This window comes from Oryctolagus cuniculus, chromosome 6 (assembly GCF_051225735.1).
Source record: "Oryctolagus cuniculus isolate XC-2025 breed Fujian yellow rabbit chromosome 6, ASM5122573v1, whole genome shotgun sequence".
NCBI lineage: Eukaryota > Metazoa > Chordata > Mammalia > Lagomorpha > Leporidae > Oryctolagus > Oryctolagus cuniculus.
The window spans coordinates 124215077-124238467 of record NC_142872.1 but is presented as its reverse complement, the minus strand read 5'-3'; the positions used below and the strand labels follow the sequence as shown (position 1 = coordinate 124238467).

The 23391-nt window shown below is 46.5% G+C and overlaps 2 protein-coding genes and 1 non-coding gene across 11 annotated transcripts in view; 2 read left to right on the top strand and 1 right to left on the bottom strand.

Moving 5' to 3' along the window:
- The first annotated feature begins 9634 nt into the window (after positions 1-9634).
- RPL30 (ribosomal protein L30) lies at positions 9635-12268 on the top strand. 2 transcript variants are annotated; one of them, XM_002710706.5, is made up of 5 exons: positions 9635-9676; positions 9786-9838; positions 10101-10246; positions 11425-11555; positions 12172-12268. In XM_002710706.5, the coding sequence occupies exons 2-5, from the start codon at positions 9818-9820 to the stop codon at positions 12219-12221; spliced, it is 348 nt and encodes a 115-aa protein (XP_002710752.1). In that variant the 5' UTR covers positions 9635-9676; positions 9786-9817; the 3' UTR covers positions 12222-12268. The 2 variants fall into 2 exon arrangements, with proteins under 2 accessions (XP_002710752.1, XP_089192492.1); XM_089336366.1 differs by having other exon boundaries at positions 9635-9838.
- On the top strand, positions 11841-11972 carry LOC127490853 (small nucleolar RNA SNORA72). Its single transcript, XR_007919244.2, has one exon. It is a non-coding gene; the product is annotated as a small nucleolar RNA SNORA72 (small nucleolar RNA).
- A 5572-nt stretch (positions 12269-17840) lies between the features above and the next one.
- MATN2 (matrilin 2) overlaps positions 17841-23391 on the bottom strand; it is a 152750-nt gene continuing 147199 nt past the window's right edge. For 5 of the 8 annotated variants that reach the window (XM_089336359.1, XM_089336363.1, XM_089336358.1 and 2 more), the window contains 5 exons: positions 22850-23002; positions 21842-21913; positions 20742-20876; positions 20265-20362; positions 17841-18411 (listed from right to left, as the gene is read on the bottom strand). In XM_089336359.1, coding sequence (XP_089192485.1) covers positions 18355-18411; positions 20265-20362; positions 20742-20876; positions 21842-21913; positions 22850-23002 — 515 coding nt within the window. In that variant the 3' untranslated portion in view covers positions 17841-18354. The remainder of the gene's footprint in view (positions 18412-20264; positions 20363-20741; positions 20877-21841; positions 21914-22849; positions 23003-23391) is intronic. The other 3 variants (XM_089336361.1, XM_089336360.1, XM_089336364.1) reach the window with 1 other exon arrangement.

Below are 23391 nucleotides of genomic sequence, written 5' to 3'. Positions count from 1 at the left end.
ACCAAAGCACCACAGCCTTGGTGACTGTTCTTTTTATTTAAAGACTTTTTTTTTTTTTTCAGCTCAATTCACAATAACTAAGATATGGAATCAACCCAAATGCCCATCAACTGAAAACTGGATAAAGAAATTATGGGGGCCGGCGCCACAGTTCACTAGGCTAATCCTCTGCCTGCGGCACCGGTACTCTGGGTTCTAGTCCCAGTTGGGGTGCCGGTTCTGTCCCGGTTGCTGCTCTTCCAAGCCTGTTCTCTGCTGTGGCCCGGGAGTGCAGTGGAGGATGGCCCAAGTCCTTGGGCTCCTGCACCCACATGGGAGACCAGGAGAAGCACCTGGCTCTTGGCTTCGGATCAGTGCAGCGCGCCGGCTATAGCGGGCATTTGGGGAGTGAACCAATGGAAGGAAGACCTTTCTCTCTGTCTCTCTGGCTCACTGTCTAACTCTGCCTGTCAAAAAAAAAAAAAAAAAAGGAAGAAATTATGGGATATATACACCATGGAATACTACACAGTGCTAAAAAAATTAAATCCTGACATTTGCAACAAAATGGATGAAACTGGGAAACATCATTCTTAGTGAAATGAGCCAGTCTCAAAAGAACAAATACCATTTGTTCTTCCTGATCTGTGATAACAGAGCACCTACAAGGTAATCTATAAAAAGTGAAATTAACACTTCGAGGTGCAATGACTTTGAACAGCACTTGTCTCCACTGTTGAAGTTTTTTTTCTTCATACAATTTGTTGAACTCTTTACTTAGTATAATTTTCTGTGTATAAAGTTAGTTGAAAGTAGATCTTAGTTTAAAAAAAAAAAAAAGAAAGAACAGGAATAGGAGGGAGGAGGAAGAGGGTTAGGAGTGTGGGTGGGAAGAATCACTATATTCCTAAGTTGTATTTATGAAATGCATGAAGTTTGTATTCCTTAAATAAAAGGTTTCTGGGGGGAAAAAGATTTATTTTTATTTATTTGAAAGAGAGTTACAGAGAGAGGTAGAGACAGAGAGAAAGGTCTTCTACCTGTTGGTTCACTCCCCAAATGGCCACAATGGCCAGAGCTAATCTGATCCATATCCAGGAGCCAGGGGCTTCGTCCATCAGGGTCTTCCACGTGGGTGCAGGGGCCCCAGGAGATGGGTCATCCTTCACTGCTTTCCCAGGCACATCAGCAGGGAGCTGGACGGGAAGCAGAGCTGCTGGAACTTGAATTGGGCCCCATATGGGATACCAGCACTGTAGGCCGGGGCTTTAGCCCATTGTGCTGCAGTGCTGCTACCTGTCATAGTGGATTTAGGCCCCCAGTGTAACCTCACCTTACCTTGGTTACCCCTCCAAAGGCTGTATCTCCAATACAGACACATTCAGAGGGATTGGGGATGAGGACTTCAACATCTGCATGCTGAGGGAGACAAAATTCAGCCCTCATCACTGCCATTATTTATTTGACATTCAAATTGCCTACAGTGTGGCTCATTTCCCTATAGGAGTCATGAATACTACCCAGCTCTGGGTTTTATCATATATTAAGAGGCTCCTCTCTCCCCGACATCCTCCTGGTCCCCTTCCTCTTCCTCTCCCTCCTGGAGGGGGGGCCTGACAAAGCCTCAGGCACACAGCAGTTAGTTCACAAACCCCTTGGAAAACAAGGGAATGTGTGTACTTCCTTAAGAAAGGACCCTTAGTAACTTTACAAATATCTACAGTGAGTCTACCTTCTCACCTTCCACCCAGGGAAACTGTTGCGAAGGGAAGAGAAATACTTTGAAAGTGGCTAATGATCTGACTGGATGTAGTCAGAGCTGGAAAGATTAGAGGATTGGCATAAGAAAGTTAGGGGAGAGGAATGTGGACAGACCTTGAGAATGGGCCCAGATTAGGGGAATATTTGTCTTCTACAGACACTTCCAAAAGGCCCTATATTAGTCAGCTGGGATTCCATAACAAAAAGCCATAGACTGGGTGCCTTAAACAACAGGATTTCTCTCTCTCAGTTCTGTACACTGGGAAGTCCGAGTCAAGGTCCCAGGCAATTCAGATCCTGGTGAGCACCATTTATTCTAAATCAGGGCTTACTGAGCCCAGTTAGGTGCCCCCTTTCCCTGTCAATTATCTTCTAGGAGTTACCTAGGGTATCTCACCTTTCCTTGGAGACCTTCTATTTTCCTCAAGGGAAGCATTTTATAGCTAGCTAAACAACAGAATCAAGGAACTTGTGGGTGCCAGTAAGTTTTTCTCATGGGCCACTCCAGTGTTTGGTCATGGGGCTCAGGAAGAAAAGGGCTAAAGGGAAAGGGACAGAAGCCATAAATGGGTTCAACACCATGTTCTTCCCCTTACCAAGGTTTATCTGGCCAATTTGCCATCAGCAGAAACAGTGACCAATTCTAAGTCTCTGAACTGGCACCATGCTTTGAGAGAACCCATCACTTGACAGAAGTCACTTCATGGAAGATTGAATGGACTTCTTGGGGACAGCAGATTACCGTTACTGTAATAGACACTAGATTAGATTTGTTTTTCTTGCCCATCGTGCCTTGGCCAGTATGATCCATTATTAGGCACACTTATATTCAGTATTTTTTTTTTTTGACAGAGTAGACAGTGAGAGAGAGAGACAGAGAGAAAGGTCTTCCTTTTTTCTGTTGGTTCACCCCTCAATGGCCGCTGCAGCCGGCACGCCGTGCTGATCCAAAGCCAGGAGCCAGGTGCTTCTCCTGGTCTCCCATGCGGGTGCAGGGCCCAAGGACTTGGGCCATCCTCCACTGCACTCCCTGGTCACAGCAGAGAGCTGGCCTGGAAGAGGGGCAACCGGGACAGAATCCGGTGCCCCGACCGGGACTAGAACCCGGTGTGCCGGCGCTGCAGGTGGAGGATTAGCCTATTGAGCTGCAGCACTGGCCTATATTCAGTATTGTATCATCAAATAATTCACTTTACTTTGAGACAAGGAAGGTAACATTAACTTCTTTGTGATTTATTGATCTTTCAATTTGTCATCCAGAAGTAGCCAAATCTGTAAAATGGTGAAATGGCACATTAAACACTCAGTTATTGCCTAGACTAGGTGTGTCCTGCGGTTTAGTGTGCTCTGAACCAGACTAAAAAGTAGTGCTACTTCTCCCATGACAATGCACACAGATCTGGGTCTTGCTCCCATGACTTCTTGTCCATTTGATGAACTATAAAATAAATTCCTTTTCAGCTTTCCCATGCTAGTTTGTCTCCATCACTTACAAGTAATACACATGCTTATCTTATCTCCTCTCTTCCTGACAGTTCTCATTTTCAACAATTAACCTATCCTGTCTTATTCCTTTAGTCTCATTGGATGACCACTGGATAATACTGGATGATAACTGGTATTGTGATTTTATTATTTTAAAATATTTATTTATTTGAAAGGTAAAGAGAGAGAGAGAGAGTTCTTCCATCCGCCGGTTCACTCCTCAAATGGCTGCAATGGCCAGGGCTGGGCCAGGGTCAAAGTCAGGAGCTTCAATCTATGAATTTTGGAGGGACACAGACATTCAAACTATGGCACATAGTGGGGTCAGGAAACTTGCTATCATACAATGAAAAGTAACTCAGACAAGTTAACTCAAGTACTTTAATCATTCATCCACTAAAACAGGGGTAGTATCTATCCTGATTACTTTGGAGGAAAGAGAATATTAAATGCTTTGAAATTATACAGCACAACACAAAAGTGTAAGTTCGGGGCCAGCACCATGGCACGGCAGATTAAAGCTGCCACCTGCATTGCCAGCATCCCATATGGGCGCCAGTTTGAGTCCTGGCTGCTCCACTTCCAATCCAGCTCTCTGCTATGGCCTTGGGAAAGCAGCAGCAGATGGCCCAAGTCCTTGGGCCCACGCACCCATGTGAGAGACCTGAAGAAGTTCTAGGCTCCTGGCTTTGGATCAGCCCAGCTCTGGCCGTTACAGCCATTTGGGCAGTGAGCCAGTAGATGGAAGATCTCTCTCTGCCTCTATAACTCTGCTTTTCAAATAAATAAATCAATCTAAATAAATAAATAAATAAAGCAAGCCAGCTAGCCAGCCAGCCAGCCAGCCAGCCTGCCCTGACCTGCAGTGCTGGCATCCCATATGGGCGCTGGTTCAATTCCTAGCTGCCCCACCTCCAATCCAGCTCCCTGCTAATGCACCTGGGAAAGCAGCGGAGGATGGCCCAAATCTTTGAGACCTTGCACCCACATGGAAAACCTGGAAGAAGCTCCTGGCTCCCAGATTCAGTTCAGCCCAGCTCTGGCCGTTACAGCCATTTGGGGAGTGAACAAGCAGTTAGAAGACCTCTCTCTATATAACTTTTTTTTTTTTTTTTGACAGACAGAGTAGACAGTGAGAGAGAGAGACAGAGAGAAAGGTCTTCCTTTTGCCGTTGGTTCACCCTCCAATGGCCGCCGCACAGCAGCCGGCGCACCGCGCTGATCCGAAGGCAGGAGCCAGGTGCTTCTCCTGGTCTCCCATGGAGTGCAGGGCCCAAGCACTTGGGCCATCCTCCACTGCACTCCCGGGCCATAGCAGAGAGCTGGCCTGGAAGAGGGGCAACCGGGACAGAATCCAGTGCCCCGACAGGGACTAGAACCAGGTTTAGCCTATTGAGCCACAGCGCTGGCTCTCTCCATAACTCTTTCACATAAATAATTTTTTAAAAAAGTTTAAGGTGTTCAAATTGTTTAGCTTATATCTTTTTTTTTTTTTTTTTGTGAGTTACAGAGAGAGGAGGAGGAGGTGGAGGAGGAGGAGAGAGAGAGAGATCTGCCATCTGCTAGTTCATTCCTCAAATGGCTCCAACGGCCAGGGCTGGACCAGGCCAAAGCCAGGAGCCCGGAGCTTCCTCCAGGTCTCCCACATGGATGTAGGAATCCAAGCACTTAGGACATTTTTCACTGCTTTCCCATCCAATCTATCAGGGAGCTGGATCAGAAGTGGAGCAGCAGGATCCTGAACTGGTGCCCATATGGGATATCAGTGCCGCAGGCAGAGACTTAACCTGCCAGCCCCATATGTCTTTTCTAAAAAACAATTTATTTGAAAGGCAGACTTAAAGAGAGAGAGGGAGAAACAGAGAGAAACCTTCCATTTGCTGGTTTACTACCCAAATGGCCACAATGGCCAGGGATGGGCCAGGCCAAAGCCAGGAGCCTAGAACTCCATGTCTCCCATGTGGGTGTAGGGCACCAAGCACTCAGGTCATCTTCCACTGCTTTCCAAGGCATGTTAGCAAAGAGCTGGTTCAGAAATGGAACAGCTGGGACTTGAACCAGCACTCATATGGGATGCCGGCATCACAGGTAGTGGCTTACCCCACTGTGCCACAATGCTGGCCCCAGTATCTCTATCTAGGTAAGCATGCCTCAGGACCAATCCAGCTCATTCTTCAGGTCTCTACTTCTCAAATTTCAGTGCTTATGAGAATCATCTAGAATGCCAATTAAACTGATTCCCATGCCCCACACCCAGAGATTTTTTAAATTTTTTTTATTTGGAAAGTCGGAATTATAGAGAAAGAGACAGAAACAGAGACAGAGAAATACGTATCTTCCATCTGCTGTTTCTCTTCCCAGATGCCACAGTGGTCACCATTGGGTAAGGTTAAAGCCAGGAGCTTCATCTAGGTCTCCCACATGGGTGGTAGGGGCCCAAAGACTGGGTTCTTTCTCTGCTGCTTTTCCCAAGCCATTATCAGGGAGCTGGATCAGCAGTGGAGCAGCCGGGACTGAACTGCTGCCTATATGGGATGCTAACACTACAGGTGGCGGCTTTACCCACTATGCCAGAGTGCCAGCCCCACAGAAATTTCTTCCATAGGCCTGGGTAGGGCCAAGGAGTCAGAACTCCAGAAAATTCTTTTTTTTTTTTTAAGATTTATTTATTTATTTGAAACCCAGAGTTACAGAGAGAGAAGAGGTAGAAAGAAAGAGAGAGAGAGAGAGGTCTTCCATCCGATGGTTCACTCCCCAACTGGCTGCAATAGCCAGAGCTGTGCTGATTGAAGCCAGGAGCCAGGAGCTTCTTCCAGGTCTCCCACGTGGGTGCAGAGGCCCAAGGACTTGGGCTGTCTTCTACTGCTTTTCTAGGCCATAGCAGAGAGCTGGGGTGGGAAGTGAAGCAGCCAGGAACTGTCAAACTGGCACCCACATGGGATGCCGGCACTGCAGGTGTGGTATCACCCGCTACACATCACCAGCCCTGCAAAGCTCTTTTCTGATTAGAATGCACCCCTTCCTTACAGAGGACTGTACTTCAAATCTCAGCTCTGACTCACCCAATCTTCACTAACTTATTTAATCACTTTTCTTTCTGGTTTTATCCCTTACAAATTAAGGACATTAAAGTCTATGAGGTTATAGTAATTAAGTACATTAAAGCCTATACAAAAACTGATTATTCTCAGTATCACTCTCCTTTCAGGCCTAGCTATGCGCTAGGCTTTCAGAACATGTCTTATCTCTGTAGATGCTTAGTGCCGGGAGTGAGGCTCCATTTGTCAAATAGTTTTCACACTGAATAAGCATGTTGTGCTATCCACGTCTTCCTTCAGACAGAACGAAGGTTTCTGAAGGAGTCTCACATCAGCAGGTCCAGCGTGGGACTTGGCACACGATCCCACTTGTGGAACGAATAAAGGCGCAGTCTGTACCAGTGCTTTCATCCTGATGCACAGGCTTGGATTTATCTGTCCTCATGGATCTCATCTTTCTTTCTTTCTCAACATGACTAACAGCCATGAGGGTGGGGTCCAGCTGTTTCCACAGCAAGTGTCTAAGAAGAACACTTGATAATAGAAAAAAAAAAAAAGATGCCTTTCCTAATGCAAACTACACATCTTCAACCTGAACTAGAGTGAACTGCAACAGAAAGCGCTCTTATGTAGATGGTTCACTTTTTAATAATAAGATGACAACTGTTAAGTGAAAAATGGATCAGAAAAGAAAAACAGCCCAGGATAAAAAATAGGGAGACTGTTGTTTTCATCTCTTATCAGGTAGCAGTGCCAGTTCTCCAGATCTGCTTCTTTGAATAAGAGCCTTGGGACTGACGTTGTGGCACAGCAGGTTAAGGTGCCACTTGCAACACGGGCATTCCCTGTCAGAGGACTAATCTGGTCCTGGCTGCTCCATTTCTTTTAAAAAAAAGAAAAAAAAAAAGATTTAATGTATTTGAAAGGCAGAGTTACAGAGAGGCAGAGGCTGGGGGGTGGGGGGAGCCAAGAGCTTCTTCTGGGTCTCTCATGCAGGTGCAGGGGTCCAAGGACTTCAGCCATCTTCGACCGCTTTCCTAGGCCATAGCAGAGAGCTGGATTGGAAGCAGAGCAGCCGGGACTAGGACTGGCGCTCATATGGGATGCTGGCACTGCAGGAGGTGGCTTTACTCATTACCTCACGGTGCCAGCCCCTGCTCTACTTCTGTACCAGTTCCCTGCTACTGTGTCAGGATAAGCAGCAGAGGATGGCTTAATTATCTGGGCCCCTGCCTGTATGGGAGAACAGGATGGAGTTCCGACTCCTAGCTTCAGCCTGGCCCAGCCCTGGCTGTTGGGGCCATTTAGGGAGTGGAACAGTGGATAGATGCTCTCTTTCTACCTTTCAAACATAAATCATCAAAAAAAAAAAAAAAATCAGAGGACTGGTTACTTGTTACTTATAAAATTAATTAAGAAAACAAAACCAGAACTCAGTACGTTTATAGAACCAGTTAATAGAAGGCAAATATTAATGGGATTCACACAATGTTAAATAATTCATGCCTACATGTTAAAGCAAGTAATTCTTGCTACAGCAATTTCACTTCAAAATGGAGCAAGCACTTGATTTTTGTGAAGAGCCCTAAGCTACAAATGTTGGTTCTGGTGCTAACTCTGACAATCTGGTTACTATCTCACAGCTTTTTTTTAACTGTTAAGTAAAATAAAATAGGTAAGGGGCCAGTGCTGTGACACAGAGGGTAAAGCCACCGCCTGCAGTGCTGGCATCCCATACAGATGCCAGTTTAAGTCCTGGCTGCTCTACTTCCCACCCAGCTCTCTGCTATGGCCTGGGAAAGCAGTGGAAGATGGCCCAAGTCCTTAGGCTCCTGCACCCACGTGGGAAGACCCAGAGGAAGCTCCTGGCTCCTGTCTTCAAATCGGTGCTATTGCAGCCAATTGGGGAGTGAACCAGCGGATGGAAGACCTCTCTCTCTGCCTCTCCTTCTCTCTGTGTAACTCTTTCAAATAAATATTAAAAACAGTAATATAAGTAAATAAAGTAGCATAGTTTCTGGTTCAGCACAGGTTTTGAGGGTGAAGTTCCTCCCTGTTCCTTCTTTCATTCCAATTTTAGCATATGTGCTGCCAACGCGAGCACCCTGTCCCTTCTTTCCAGGATGACACTAGAAACAGTTCATCTACCAGTCTGATTCTACATTTTTGTTGTTGCTGGTGAGAGGGTGGGGACTTTCTTCTGCAGCTAATATCTATTTCTTTAAAAAAAAAAATTACTTATTTGAAAGGCAGGGTTAAAGAGAGATGGTCCATCGGCTGGTTCAATCCTCAAATGGCTGCAAAGACCAGGGAAGGGCCAGGTAGGCAGGAGACAGAAATCCCATGGCCCTCTGCCGTGTGTGTGCGTGTGGGGGGTGGGTGGGGCGGGGCTTAAGCCCTTGGGCCAACGTGGGCTGCTTTCCCATAGACTGCTGGTGCCACATGTGCCACAAGGCCCCTCCCAGGCCGGCCAATATCTTTTTAGCTTTTATTTATTTGAAAAGCAGAGCGATAGCGAGAAGCAGAGAGAGAGATCTTCCATCCCCTGGTTCACTCCCCAAAGTCGGAACTCTGGGTCTTCCATGCGGGTGGCAGGACCCAAGTCTTTGAGCCATCACCTACTGCTTCCCAGGGTGTGCATCAGCAGGAAGCTGGATTGGAAGCAGAGCAGGGCTCAACCCAGCACTGGGATATGGAATGCAGGATCCCCAACGCAGTCTTAACCGCTGCGCCTAACTCCACCGGAGCCTAACACTAGGAATGACCCTTCACTGGACATTTACACTAAGGTCCAAGTTCACAGCAAAAATACTTTTAAAAATTAAAACTGTTTATCGCACTTCCTATGCAAGTACGGCTCACAGGTCCACACTAACACTGCCATAAAAGGTGAGTTTGTGGGAGCCTGCGCCGGGAGCCACCGTTTCCGGGGCCAGTAACTCAGGCAGGGTCAGGCGACAGCCCGGCGGAGGGAAAATGCAGATGGGGCGCACCAGGGTCCCCCGAGCCTCCCCAAACGCCGCGCCTACGGGTTGAGACCTCCTGGGCACCGAGACAGCGGCTGCACCCGCCGCCGGTTCTCACAGAGCCTGCCACCTCATCCGCAGGCGGCTTCTCCCACTGCCGCCTGGTTCAACGCTCCTCGGTTCCTACGCCCGCGGCTCGCACCATAAAAGCAGCATCACCCACCGAGAACCCTAACGTTACAATACGGGGACCCGAACACTCCGACCACCATACTGTCCTGCGGTATCCTAGAGCAACCAGGAACCACGCTCCTCCTCTAGCCCCGCCCCTTCCGCTTGCGATTTGCTTCCGCTTCCGGCTTTGCGTTCCGGCTCTGCCGTGAAGAGCTTTGCATTGTGGGAACTCCTTCCTTTCTCGCTCCCCGGCCATCTTTGCGGCTGCACTTGGTGAGTGGTCTCCACCGGGCCGAGGATTGAGCAGGCTGGGGATTCCTGCGGGTTGCCGTTGAAAGCTTCGGATCCTAATCTTCCTGCCCTGTCCTCTGTTATGTTCCAGGTTGGAGGCCGTCCCGCACCTAAGGCAGGAAGATGGTGGCCGCCAAGAAGACGGTGAGTGGGGCGCGCCAGGGCTGGAGGCCGATTCACGTGGAGAGATCGGGCAGTGGCCGGGGCGGGCATCTCGGAGCTCGCCGGGGCGACAGCGTTGACTCGTAGCATTGAGAAGAGGCCGGAGGGAACCGAGAGACCCTTTCGGTGGCTCCGGACCCTCGATGGCGGAGGTTTTAAGAGGCTCGGCTCCAGAAGGCTGGATTCAGGTTTGAGGCTATCGCAGACGAGGCCTTCAGGCCCGTGTTACATGTTTGCTTTGTAGAAAAAGTCGCTGGAGTCGATCAACTCTAGGCTCCAGCTTGTGATGAAGAGCGGAAAATACGTGCTGGGGTACAAGCAGTCTCTGAAGATGATCAGGCAAGGCAAGGCGAAGCTGGTCATCCTCGCCAACAACTGCCCGGCCCTGAGGTAATGGGAGGAAGTGCACATGCGACCCCTACATTCACGTTTTCCCCAACAGAATAACCAGTACGGCTGCTGCTAATCGCGAGCCACACCTCCGGCCGCCTAGCCAAACCCTGTGCTTGGCTTCTCTCTAACCTTATCTTTGAGCAGAATTTCAAGTTTTCAAGTTGGTTTAAAGATGCTTCGTTTTCTGCATTTGTTTTGTAGCATAGAGAAGTCCAGGCTGGACTGTGGCTTGCAGCCTGTCATAGAATTACTTAGTGTATTCTCAGCCAAGGTTTATGCTTAAGTCGCTGTTTTGAAATTGAACTTGGTGGGTTATTGTAAATAAATTTGGACCTTGCAGAACACAAGCCATGTGATCAGTCCCCCCGCCCTCAGTTTTCTGCATAACTTAGAACATTTCCTATAGAGTGTTCTCACTGACAAAAGCAGGAGTGTAGTCCATCCTGTCCCATGGTTTGGTCTTACTCTAAACATTCTTTAAATCTTGCTGGCTACAGTAATGTTTGTCCATTGTGAATGCAAAGGGATCACATTGGGGATTTTGTAAAATTCTGGTTCTTGGCATCTGGGTGGTGTCTGAGGTACAGTTTGAATAAGCTGCTCATGGGACTGCTGCTGCTCTGTGGATCCACATTGTAAGGCCCTTGCAATCCAGATGTGATAGAAACATCTTTTTTTTTTTTAAGTTTTTATTTAATGAATGCATTTTTTTCATATATAAAGCTTTAGGAATATAGTGGTTCTTTCCCCCATACCCGCCCTCTCCCCCCCAACTCCCATCCCGCTTCCCACTCCCATCTCCTTCATTATGGAGAAACTTTTTTTTTTTTTTTTTTTTTTTAAAGCAAACTTGGAGTTGGGTTCTAGATCCTCCACTTTTTACACATGCCTACTTTGGAGGTTGTGGTTATTAAAGTGACTGGCACTTACTGATGCTGAGTGAATAATACTTTGCTTTGATTTGTATCTTAGCCTTTTGCATGAGCACAGGTGATGTCTTAAATGTAGTAGGTATTGGGTAGATACTTACTGGTGCTGTCACATGTAAAGGATCCAAGTGAAGGTTGGCTTGTATCAGTTAATGGATATGAAAAATTTTTAGGAGTAATACATTAAAACTGATAAAAGAAGTGGTAACAAGGTATGACATTTATTTGCATTTTGTTTTTCCCAAGGAAATCTGAAATAGAGTATTACGCCATGTTGGCCAAAACTGGTGTCCATCACTACAGTGGCAATAATATTGAACTGGGCACAGCTTGTGGAAAATACTACAGAGTATGCACGCTTTCTATCATTGATCCAGGTATGCTTTTCAAGTCATAAAATCATTTTTTTCCTTTTTAATGTAATACAGATATTCCTTGCTATACAAGTGACTTTGATTCCTGAGTAAAAAGTATTTTAATAAAGCACCTAAGAAATAATGACTTGCTAATAGGTGAAGGGACTGGCAAGCAGGTGACAAAACAGACAAGGAAAATTAGGTTGAGGGAAAAAGTACCTACAGCAGCTACATTCTGTTTCAGGTTTAATGAATATTTAATTAGTTTAATGAATAGAGTCTACGGAGTACTTAATTCATATATTGTTGCGAATATTCTCGCTGTTCTGGTTTTGCAATAATCAGGGCAGGCTAAACATTCGCTATATTAAGACCATGCATGTGTCCCCAGGCCTAGTTCTTTCCCTATGTCTGGTTTTATAAATGCTGGTGATAAAATAGTTCTGACTGGTTAGCATGCTCATATGTGATGGCTCTAATTCTAGGGCATCTTTGAGATAATAGTACAGCTTTTACAAATAGTGGTAATTTGCAGACTTCTACAGAAGCCATAACCAAAGTAGGGAGTTTTTGTGACTACCAGTAGCTACTAAGTGATTTGTACAATTACTGTTTTTTGTTTTGTTTTGTTTTCTAGGCGATTCTGATATTATTAGAAGCATGCCAGAACAGACTGGTGAAAAGTGAATCATGCAACTTTTTCTTTAATAAAACCTGCCAGAGCTTGTTGGTAATCACTGTGTCCATGTCAGTTATTTTTTCTAGATCTTGTTTCAGGACAGTTTGCTAAGGTAGGGTTAGAGAGGGTGAGGCAGCTGGATGTAGACAAGACTTTGGGTACGAGGAGTTGCATATCCCAGTTTCCATTTATTTTCATTAGGGGTTCCTTTCTAATATTAGACTTTGAAGAGAATTGATTTTCATAATTGTAGCCCTTTTTCTTTTTAAGATTTATTTTATTTATTTGAAAGTTACATAGAGAGGTAGAGCCAGAGAGAGAGGTCTTCCATCCGCTGGTTTACTCCCCAAATGGCCACATCAACAAGAGCTGAGCTGATCCAAAACCAGGAGCTTCTTCCAGGTCTCTCACATGGTTGCAGGAGGCCAAGGCCCTGTGCCATCTTCTGCTTCCCCAGGCCACAGCAGAGAGCTCGATCGGAAGTGGAGCAGCCAGGACTGGTGCCCGTATGGGGTGCTGGCAGGTCTTTAACCCACTGTGCCACAGTGCTAGCCTCTATAATTCTAGTCTTAGGACGTTGATTGCATTTTATATTTGAATGAGAGGCAACAATGTTAAATAACCAGAATTTAGTTAAAATTTCAGTTTACCAAATCTAAATAGAAAATATTAAGTAAAATGTTATCACAGGCTAAAGAAATTCCATTGAAATTTAATGAATAAGGATCTTTTTGACCACAAAAAAAAGTGGTTAGAATAGATAACGTTCCAGACCTCTAGTTAAATGTTACATGTCAGATTGCTCAAATGGGTTTTACGTTATATAATCCTGAGAGATGTAGCATGAAGTAAGCCTGTGTTCATGTCTTTGGGAAACTTCCATTTCCCAGTGGGAAGTCCCATGGAAACTGGTAAAGGTGAATCTTAGAGTTGAATGGTCCAGGTAAGGGTATCTGTACCTGCTCAGTCTGCTAAGCTTTGAAGGAGGCTACCGAAGGGTCAGAAATGTCTGGGATTTTACAGTCTTCCCCTTCTTCCTCTTCCTCAGGCAGGTTTTTTTTTTTTTTTTTTTAAAGATTTTATTTGAAAGAATTATAGGGAGGGAGAGACAGGTCTTCCCCAAATGGCCACAGCAGCCGAAGATGGGCCAGACTGAAGTCAGGAGCCAGGAACTTCTCAGTCTTTCCCCTGTGGCTGCAGGGACCCAAGCAGTTGTGCTGTTTCCCACCGCTTTCCCAGACACAGTAGCAGGGAGCTGGATCAGAAGTGGAGCAGCTGGAACTCAAACCAGGGCCCATAAAGCATGCCAGAGTCAGCGGCTTTACCCACTATGCCACAACTCCAGCCCCCCGCAGGATTTTTATGTTAGGTGAATGAGGCAAGAAGTGCAAATACTTGCTGTATGTACTATATAAAGATTTACTGAACATGATTTATTTGAAAGAGTTAGACAAAGAGAGGTCGTTCATCTGCTGGCTTACTCCCCAGATGGCGGCAACGGATGGAGCTGCACCAATCCAAAGCCAGGAGCCAGGAGCTTCCTCGGGGTCTCCCATGTGGGTGCAGGGGCCCAAGGACCCGGACCATCCTCTACTGCTTTCCCAGGCCATAGCAGAGAGCTGGACTGGAAGAGGAGCAGCTCATATGGGATGCTGGCGCTTCAGGCCAGGGCTTTAACCCGCTGTGCCACAGCGCTGGCCCCTGGACATTCTTTTAATAGCTCTATATAACAATTTACTGAGTTGGTCATATTCATATTCCTGGGCTGAAAGATGAGGGAGTTGGTTTGTGTCTGAAGTTTAACTGAGGTTGTAGATAAACTTTGGAGAAAGGCTCTTATTGATTAGAGTTTGATTCATTTGGGTACTTGGTATTTTTTTATTGTATTGAAATAGAGTATAACTACCAAGAAGTGGACATCAGCTTATAGATAAATGAGTTTTTGGTCTTCTGATCACACTCATAACCATGACCCAAATTAAGAACAAAGCATTAGGGGCCAGTGCCTGTAATGCTGGCATTCCATATGGGTGACGGTTCAAGTCCTGACTGCTCCACTTCCAATCTAGCTCCCTGCTAATGTGCCTGGGAAAGAAGTGAAAGATGATACAAGTCTTTGGGCCCCTGCACCCACGTGAGAGACCTGGTAGAAGCTTCTGGCTTCAGATTAGCTCAGCTCTGGCAGTTGCAGACATCTGGGGAGTGAACCAAGGAATGGAAAAATCCCTCTCCCTCCCTCTGTAAATCTGCCTGTCAAGTAAATAAATCTTTTTTTAAAACTTACTAGTACCCGAGACTTTTTTGTTCAAGATTTTATTTATTTGAAACCAGAAGTTTCTTCCAGGTCTCCCACATGGGCGTAGGGGCCCAACCACTTGGGCCATCTTCCACTTTCCCAGGCCATTAGCAGGGAGCTGGGTTTGAAGAGGGAACAGCTGGGACACAGACCAGCGCCCATATGGGATGCCGGCTCCTCAGGCAGAGGCTTAGCCTACTACGTACGCCACAGCGCCGGCCTCAGCAGTATTTCTTAATTTGGGAGCACTACTGATGTTTTGCGATGGGACTTTATTTTGGAGAGGGCTGTGGATACTGCTGGCTACTGTAACCCCTCATCCCGCCAAGATGTTAAGTTACCTCCACGTTATCACTCCATCATCCCTCCTGTGTCGAGCTACTGAGTCAGGAAAGTGTTCTAAGGTGTTGATGTTTACATGTGTGGACTCTGGTGTGTCCAAGCGATTTGAAATATCTGAAACCTGTGGTAAGAACTGCTTCATCTCGCTACCGGTCAGACTGTGCTCACATTTTCCACAGTTAAGGATACCATTTGCAGACCCCATGGTACCATTTCTTCACAATTTCCATTGCATGACTTCGCAGGCATTTTGGAATGATGGTTTTTGGAAAATGTGATTTCTAAGATCACCTGGCTTTTATCTTTTTATGTTCTTTTTGTCCAGTTGTTTGAGAAGAGTTTAACATTCAAAGAAAGGGAATTTAAAGCTAGTAAAAAGGAAGTTTTTTCTGGCCTGGGGCAGCTGTGATTTGAATGCCCTTGAACTGCCGCAGAGTCAGAAAATAGCACTGGCCAAGAGGATCTGGGACGGTATAGGGTGGCATTGTGAAGCATTCTTTGCTCATTGGACAGTAATGTGCTTGGCTGGGTAGCTGTCATGTGCAGGGACTTGCAGGAAATTTCAGCCCCTTAGATTTACTCTATACATGTACTAAACTATTAGATGTAGAGATAGAAGTCCAAAAGAAGTAGGATATCGTGGCACGTGTAGGGGCCAGTGCTGTGGCGCAGTAGGTTGAAACCCCAGCCTGCAGCGCCAGCATCCCATATGGGCACCAGTTTGAGTCCTGACTGCTCCACTTCTGATTCTGCTCTCTGCTATGGCCTGGAAAAGCAGTAGTTGATGGCCCAAGCGCTTGGGCCCTTGCACCCACATGAGAGACCCAGAGGAAACTCCTGGCTCCAGTCTTTGGCTCGGCTCAGCTCCAGCTGTTGTAGCCATTTGGGGAGTGAACCAGCGGATAGAAGACCTCTCTCTGTCTTACCTTCTCACTGTCTGTAACTATCTCTCAAATAAACAAAAATCTTAAAAAAAAAATTATGTGGAGTCTATGGGATGGTAGCTGGGGCAAAAGGCTTATAGAGAAGCAACCAAGTTTTAGGGCGGACATAAATGCAGTTAGTGGTCATCTAGAAGATGTTCATCTGTGGCATAGAAAAAGTTTTCTCCATGATCTTTCTTGCAGCTGCCAGCTACTTCTCAGACTTTCGCCCTGTGTCAGCAGTGCCATCTGGTTTCCTTGCCCCACACACCCCTGTTCCTTGTACATATCAAATCCCTGCGAGTGACCTTAGAACACTTTTTATGTCATTAATTGCCTCTGTCTCAATAAATTAAGGTCCCAGAGCATAGTGACTCAAATATTCAACTTTGTCACTTATCAGATATTAAATACTTAACTCTATTGTTGATAGGCTAGTCCAGAATTTTATCTGCATCTTTGTAGTTCTTCAACACCTTGTGTGTTTACCATTATTTAATTTACTACTTCCTACCTGTTGGTTTCAAAGGATAATTGAGGGATGGCAATCCGCCAAAGTACAGAAGCCAAAGCATTCTATTCTTTCATTCAGCTTACGTGTAACTAAAGCACCTTCTTTGTGTCAGGTGCTCTTGGCTGCCAAAGAAAAAACAGTAGCTACTGGTGAGCATTTAAAATGAGACACTTAGTAAGTAGTGTGTACAGGCTGGCTCATCTAATCCTCTTGACAACCGAATCAGAGAGAACCATTAGCCCCATTCTACAGATGAAGTCAAGGCATGGAGAAGTCACAATATGTGACGATGGAATGCAGTTCTGCATTGTGATTCCCATGCCTTGGTTTCACCTGTAAACAAAGGTAGCAAAAACAAGGAAAATGGGGAAATATTTCAAATTTTAGACGATCTTCAAATTCAAAACCTTGCAATAATCTGAAAGAGTTTTGATGGTTGGAAGCTTTTGTTTCCCAGAAATCACCTTTTCCCCAGGTTGGAAAAATCTAGTTAATAAATCAACAATGATGACACGTAATCAATGGTTTGAAAAAACTGTTGTGTGCGTGGCAGGTTGTAGTCTTCACTGCCACTAGAGGGCGCCGGAACACAAGTGAAGTCGGGTTGAGCCAGCTGAAAGCAACGCCTGACCTACCATAACCCAAATCAACACTACCTGATGAAAACCTGGACTTTCAGGGCCAAAGGCATTACCTACATAGAAATAAAGCTCAAGGTTTACTACTGAGTGACTACTTTCATGCCTGAAAATAATCATTTTCAGATGACTGTTCATGGGGAGGGCATTCTGATGGAAAACACTCGTCCTGAAATATTTAAATATGAATTTATTCAAGGAAGGTGTTTTGTGTGTAAAACCTCACTTGGGCCATAAAACATCTTTGTTTCTTACTGAAGCTGCCACTTAACTCTTCTTCCAAGTGCCTTGAGTTGATACAGTTGAAGTCCTGTCTGTTCCTATTCCCACTTTTTTATTTTCCCACTTGGAGTATATTCTTCCAGAGTATTTCTTGGACTTAAATACACATATTTATGTAACTGAACAACCAATTGTGTGGTTTTTATTTTTTAAAGATTTATTTATTTGAAAGGCAGAGCCACAGAGAGGAAGAGGCAGAGGCAGAGAGAGGTTCTCCATCCAGTGGTTCGCTCCCCAGATGGCTGCAACAGCCAGAGCTGGGCCTATCTGAATCCAGGACCCAGGAGCCACCTCTGGGTCTCCCACGTGGGTGCAGGGGCCGGAGGACTCGGGCCATCGTCTACTGCTTTACCAGGCCATAGTAGAGAGCTGGACCAGAAGTGGAGCAGCCAGGACTTGAACCTGCACCTTTATGGGATGCCGGCACTGCAGGTGGCTGCCTTAACCTGCTACGCCACAGCGCCGGCCTCTAATGATGTGCTTTAAAGTACAGAAATGGTATAATGCTAAACATTTTGTCATTAGCTTAAAAAATTAGTTTATTAAGGCAGAGCAACAGAGCTCTCATCTACTGATTCTCATGTACACATATCTTGGACTTAAAGCTAAACGAAGAATTGTACACAGAATACCATTTGTTGAGGTGAATTTTAATATTGTATAAAAAAATCCAACTTGTTACACAAGTACATATGCCCTTTGATTTTATGCATAAATCCATATACATATATCAAGGTAAAGTCCAATAAAAAAAAAACAGCATGTCCTATGGCCAGTGTTCCACGGAAGTCAGACTGCAAACTTTATTTTATAGTCAAATGAGATTGCAACACTAAGGCAACACGAGGCGGAAGCAAATCATGTCCACAGCATATTACAAAACGCCTTGTATAGCTTATTTACTCTCCCTTGGTAAACTCATCTTAGAACTCTCAAAGATAGTTTTCTAAATAAGTTTACACAAGTCCGTGTCTCCTGTTTGTCTCTGTTCTGCAGCAAACCCGCTTTCTCAGAACTGGCTATGTTGGCTTCGTTTTTTATGCTTTGCTTTGTTACAGACTTAACAATAGTCTGAGCTCTGGGGCTCTGAACTACTTTCCTTGGGACCCTTGATGCAATGACATGCAAATAGATCATTTCTCGTCTTCATCTGTATCTCAGGCGGTTTTCCAAGGCTTCCATTCTCTGTGTCATTTCTTCTAGTAAATCTCAAGTTAAGGAAGAAGAATCTGGATTGCCTACTTTTATTTCTATTCAAACACCTTGATTTATTTATATAAAAATCTGACTCCTGAAAAATAAAAGGCGCTCCCCTCCACTATTTCTGCTACAAATTTTAAACCCTTGACATGTGGTTTATAGTAGCTCATTTGACTTGCTATCCAAGCAAACATATCTCAGGTTAAATACTTGTTGACATTATCAAAGCCAGAGAGCTAAATTTGAATTTGTCCTTTTAAAAAATTTATATGAAAGGCAGAGTTATATAGAGAGGGGGAGACAGAGAGAGACCTTCCATCTGCTGGTTTACTCCCGAAATGGCCTCAATGGCCAGGGCTGGGCCAGGCCAAAGCCAGGTGCCTGGAGCTTCATCCGGGTATCCCACATGGTGCAAGGGCCCAGGCACTTGCATCGTCTTCTGCGCTTTCCCAGGCACATGACCAGGGAGCTGGATCTGAAGTGGAGCAGCCAGGACGTGAACTGACACCCACATGGGGGGCTGCTGTTACATGTGGTGGCTTAGCCCACTGCACCATAAATGTTGCAGACCCCCATTAAAAAAATTTTTTTTTTTAAATTTCACTTACACCCTCTTGCTTGTAAATGAGTTTGCCACAGCCCACGCCTGGCAGCCAGAACTGACAATGCTGAGAACGTAGTGAGGAGGCGAAGCTGAAGTGAGCAGGCCTCGGAAAGTAAGACACAAATAAAGGCAGAGAGAAGGGAGATGAGCCTTCACCCCTGATGCAGAGAGGCCAAAGGGTAGCAGCCTGGAGGAACTCCGACCCATGTTCTTCCATATGAGATTTCTCTGGTCTCTCCTGAAGTTGATCTTCAGAAGTGGGGTGGCAGAAAGGGGAGGCAAACAGAGCATTGTCTTCCCTGTAAACTCCTACAGACCCCCACCCCATCAGCTCCTTGTCACAGCAGCAGGGCCCAGATTCATCCTCTCCTACCCACTGGCAGAGATGATTTTGCTTGACTTAGGGGCGCGTGCTTCCAGTTTTCAGGAAGGCGGCGGCTCTGAGCGGTTCTTTATCCTACAAAGCACTGGCACAGAGGTAGTTACAGCTAAGCCATGTCCCCACAGACTAGCTGATGCGCGCTGAGACAGCCATCGGGCCAGCTTTGGTAAGCTCTAGTAAGCTCACTGTAATTCTGACTTCTCAGTAGTTGGCAGGGCATCCAATGTTTAAAAGCACTGGATTCTCATTTCTCTATTGTCCCAAAGTATGCCTTCTATTTGTGCTATTATTTTAATGAATCATTGGATCCTGCTGTTCCCTGGGTAGAACATTTCATCTCTTAGAGTGCTGATTGAAAAGCTCTCTCTGGCCAAAAAAAGAAAAAAAGAATCCCCTCCTTCCCGGCTTCCACTCCCCCAGGCCTCCAGGAACTACACAACTGAATCCAAGTGTGGCCTCGGTCTGACTTGGGGCTAAAGGAAAGGCCCGGTGTTCAGAACAAGTTGAAAACCTCTGGAACATTCTTTGCCTTAACACACCGTGCCTTTGAGGCACTGGGCCTGTCTCTCCCCACCCCCCATCCTCCCAGCCCAGAGCGAGCTAGGTCTGGCTGTGTGTGCATTCTGCACGCTGCCCGGCTGCCCAGCCTTCCTGCTGAGCTCCCAGGAACAGCCATTCAGCCTGACCTGCCCTGGCCTCAACCACCCAACAGGTGGCTTGATGAAGACAAAAGCCTTCTTCCCCAGAGTCCACTGTTTCTTGACTCCATGGGAATGCCTTCATTTGCTAAAAGCCACATACAGGAGGTATTGAGGTATTGAGACTATTCTCTGTGTTCCACACAGAGACATGCTAGCAGCAAAGGATATGGCGCTGTGTTAATTTTCTTACTTCTTCGTTCGCAAGGTTCTGGAACATGATCAGGTTTTCACATTTGCACTGGTCGTGTTTTTCGTCCAGATGGCTTCCTGAGAAAGCAGACGGAAAGTGGTCACCTCTCTCATGGCCCAGACCTCCCCGGCGCATAATAACAGGGCTGAATCAGCATACAGGGGAAACCATAAGGGAAGAAGGGCTCAGCTCTTTGCACACAGCCAGGCCAGGCCAAGGAAATCCCAGGAGAGGCTCTGTGTGCTCCTGACACTGGCAGAGGCCTCCGCGTGCCTTAGCGGGGAAGACCACTCCAGTTTCTCTTAGTTTATTTATTTACTTTTTGGTTCTCGTTTTACTTCAGTCCTTTCTCCTCTTTGCCTTGACCCTGTTTCCTGCTTCCTTCTTTAAGCTCACTTTGTTGGCAAGTTGGAAGGCTATCAAGCGATCTGATAAGAACACTGTACTTGGAATTACCTGGAGATGTTGTTGAATGGAAATGTTTTTGAGTCGTCCGTGACAGACTGTCTTCTTCAAACAGGTACCTATGCTGCACTGCAAAATTAGAACAGGAAAGGAGGTCTCGGATATTTATGGTGACGGGCTCAGATTCTGTAAGGAGAAAGAAACTGAAGTCAAACCTGCTTTATAAAAAACATGTACATATTTGCACTTTACTTGAAAGATAGAAAGAGGGCCAGTGCTGTGGCATAGCAGGTAAAGTTGCCATCTGCAGTGCTGACATCCCATATGGGCACCAATTCAAGTCCCAGCTGTTCCACTTCCAATCCAGCTCCCTGCTGATATGCCTGGGAAAGCAGTGGAAGATGGCCCAAATGCTTGGGCCCCTGCACCCATGTGGGAGACCCGAATGAAACTCCAGGGCCCTTGCTTCAGATCAGCCCAGCTCTGGCCACTGTGGCCATTTCAGGAGTTAACCAGCAGATGGAAGACATCTCTCTCTCTCTCTCTCTCTCTCTGCCTCTGCCTCTCTGTAACTCTGCCTTTCAAATAAATAAATAAATATTTAAAGGGGGGGGGGAGACATGAGAGAGAGTCCATCATTGGTTTACTTCCCAAATGTCCACAATAGTTTAGTTTGAGCAAGATAAAGCCCAGAGCCTACAACTCAGTCTGGGTCTCCCTCATGGGTGGTAGGGACCCACGTCCTTGCACATCCGCAGGAAGCTGGATCAGAAGTGGAGCCAGGACCAGGACTTGAACAGGCACTCTGATATGGGATGTGGGTTTCAAATGCTCATCCCACCCTTAACTCCTTGGGGTTTGCAGAACAGCCATCAGCACAGCAAGGTACTTGGTCTTCTTAGAACTTGGTACACTTGGTACAGAGCTTTACTCTGGGATATGCTAATGGCAAAGAGACTGTCACAGAGCAGCCAGTCACCAACCACAGCTCAAAGTAACGGTCAGGGAATCCTATCTGATGGAGGGAGAAGGCTCCAATGAACATCATTTAAATCTTACTTATTTTCACTTCTTTCCCACTCTCACCTGGAGAGAAACCACGGTGGAGGCACCCATGGAAGATTCTGGAAACACTGCTTTCTAAAATTTACCTGTTGGCTGGTGACCCCTCTTTGGTGGATTCCCTGCTGGGGAGTCTTGTCTTCCATCAGCGTCTTCTAGAGCTAAACAGAAACAGATGACCAAGAGGAGTGATGGTTGTCCACGTGTATGCACGTGAGCTTCAGGAAGCAGGTCCCAGACCAACTCCCTGGCTGCCTGCCATAAACCAGGGATCTACAGTTTCATTTGGCAACACCAGAAGTGCAAAGCAATCGGTTGCTATGCTATCTACGACCTCACGAGGGCAGCTGTCTCCAGGAAGAGAAGCCAGGACCCTTTAAGTACATGAACTTGTTTTAAGACTCCCCTCCTGCAAAGGTCATGTCAGAAAGTAGGGTAGAAAGAAAGCTGAGGGTCTGGAAGCATCATGCTGCAATGGCAGCGGCTCCTTGAGGCATCCCAGCAGCCAAGAGGTCAAGCAGGATGTACTCAAAGGACTCTAACCGGCCCTGCCTCTCTGGTTCCCCTTCATCCCAGAATTCTTTGCTCTGGAGGAGTGAGATCCATGGCTTAGACTGGCTTTTAATGGTGACTGAACCTGGACGTGAGTCGAAGGAAAATTGGGCAGAGCTGCTTTGTGGAAGCACACCCGGCGCTACTCGTTAGCGGCCTGGGGAACAGTGCGCATGGCACCCCTGCACGTCACCCGGTGGTCTACAGTCCGCACAGGGAGGCGCGCCTTACACTTTCAGTCGTGGCCTTGCAAGGACTGCCATCCCCTTCCACTCCAATACGGGGCTTCCTGCAGCGGCCTTCAGCTCTCCTGATTTAGCTTCTGATGGTTTCCTAGTTACATGGCCATCTCTGTGGCGTTCCGGGGAGGAGTCAGCACACCGGCACTGCACCTAGCACGCCAGCAGCGGTAGCCTTTGTCCCCTGCTCTGTCCCCACTTCCCCCTTGTAATGCCTGGCTTTCCAGGTATCACCGGCCCTGCCCTCGGGGGAGGCGCTTTTCTGAGCACTCTGGAGGAGGAGTGCGTTGAGAATCTCTACACTACCTTCACAGATGCCCATCTTCAGTTTCTCGCTTATCTCGTTCATCGTGCTGAAGTCTTCGGCATAGAAGAGATGCTTGTCTGTGGGCTCAGAGGCGATCTCTTGTAGTTCTTCCTCTATGGCTTTCCCCACCCCAACAGCATACATGGTGATACCTACGGTGCAGAGAACATTCAGAACAAGGCGGACGGAGCCGTGTGTCCTGCTCCCAAAGCAGCCAGATACTAAGTGGTGTGATGTGAGGGGTATATATGAATGCTCCTTTAATATTTTTTTTGGTCATTTTTATTTTAAGCAAAACAGAGGGATCTAAGGGAGAGGGGAGGCATCTGGGAGAAGCAAGGGAGCTAAACCACTGCCCTGTTGTTCAGCCCTGGCCAGGGTTAGCTCACAGCTCGTCAACGTTTCCCTTAGCTTCCTGGACAAGCGGGAAAGAACGCTCTCTTACGGCTTACACAGGAGACTCTTCTGGAAGTCTGTGAAGCAGGTCCGTCAGTGTCCTTGTAACTTAACTTCCTTTCTACTTCTCAAAGGCACAGGAAGG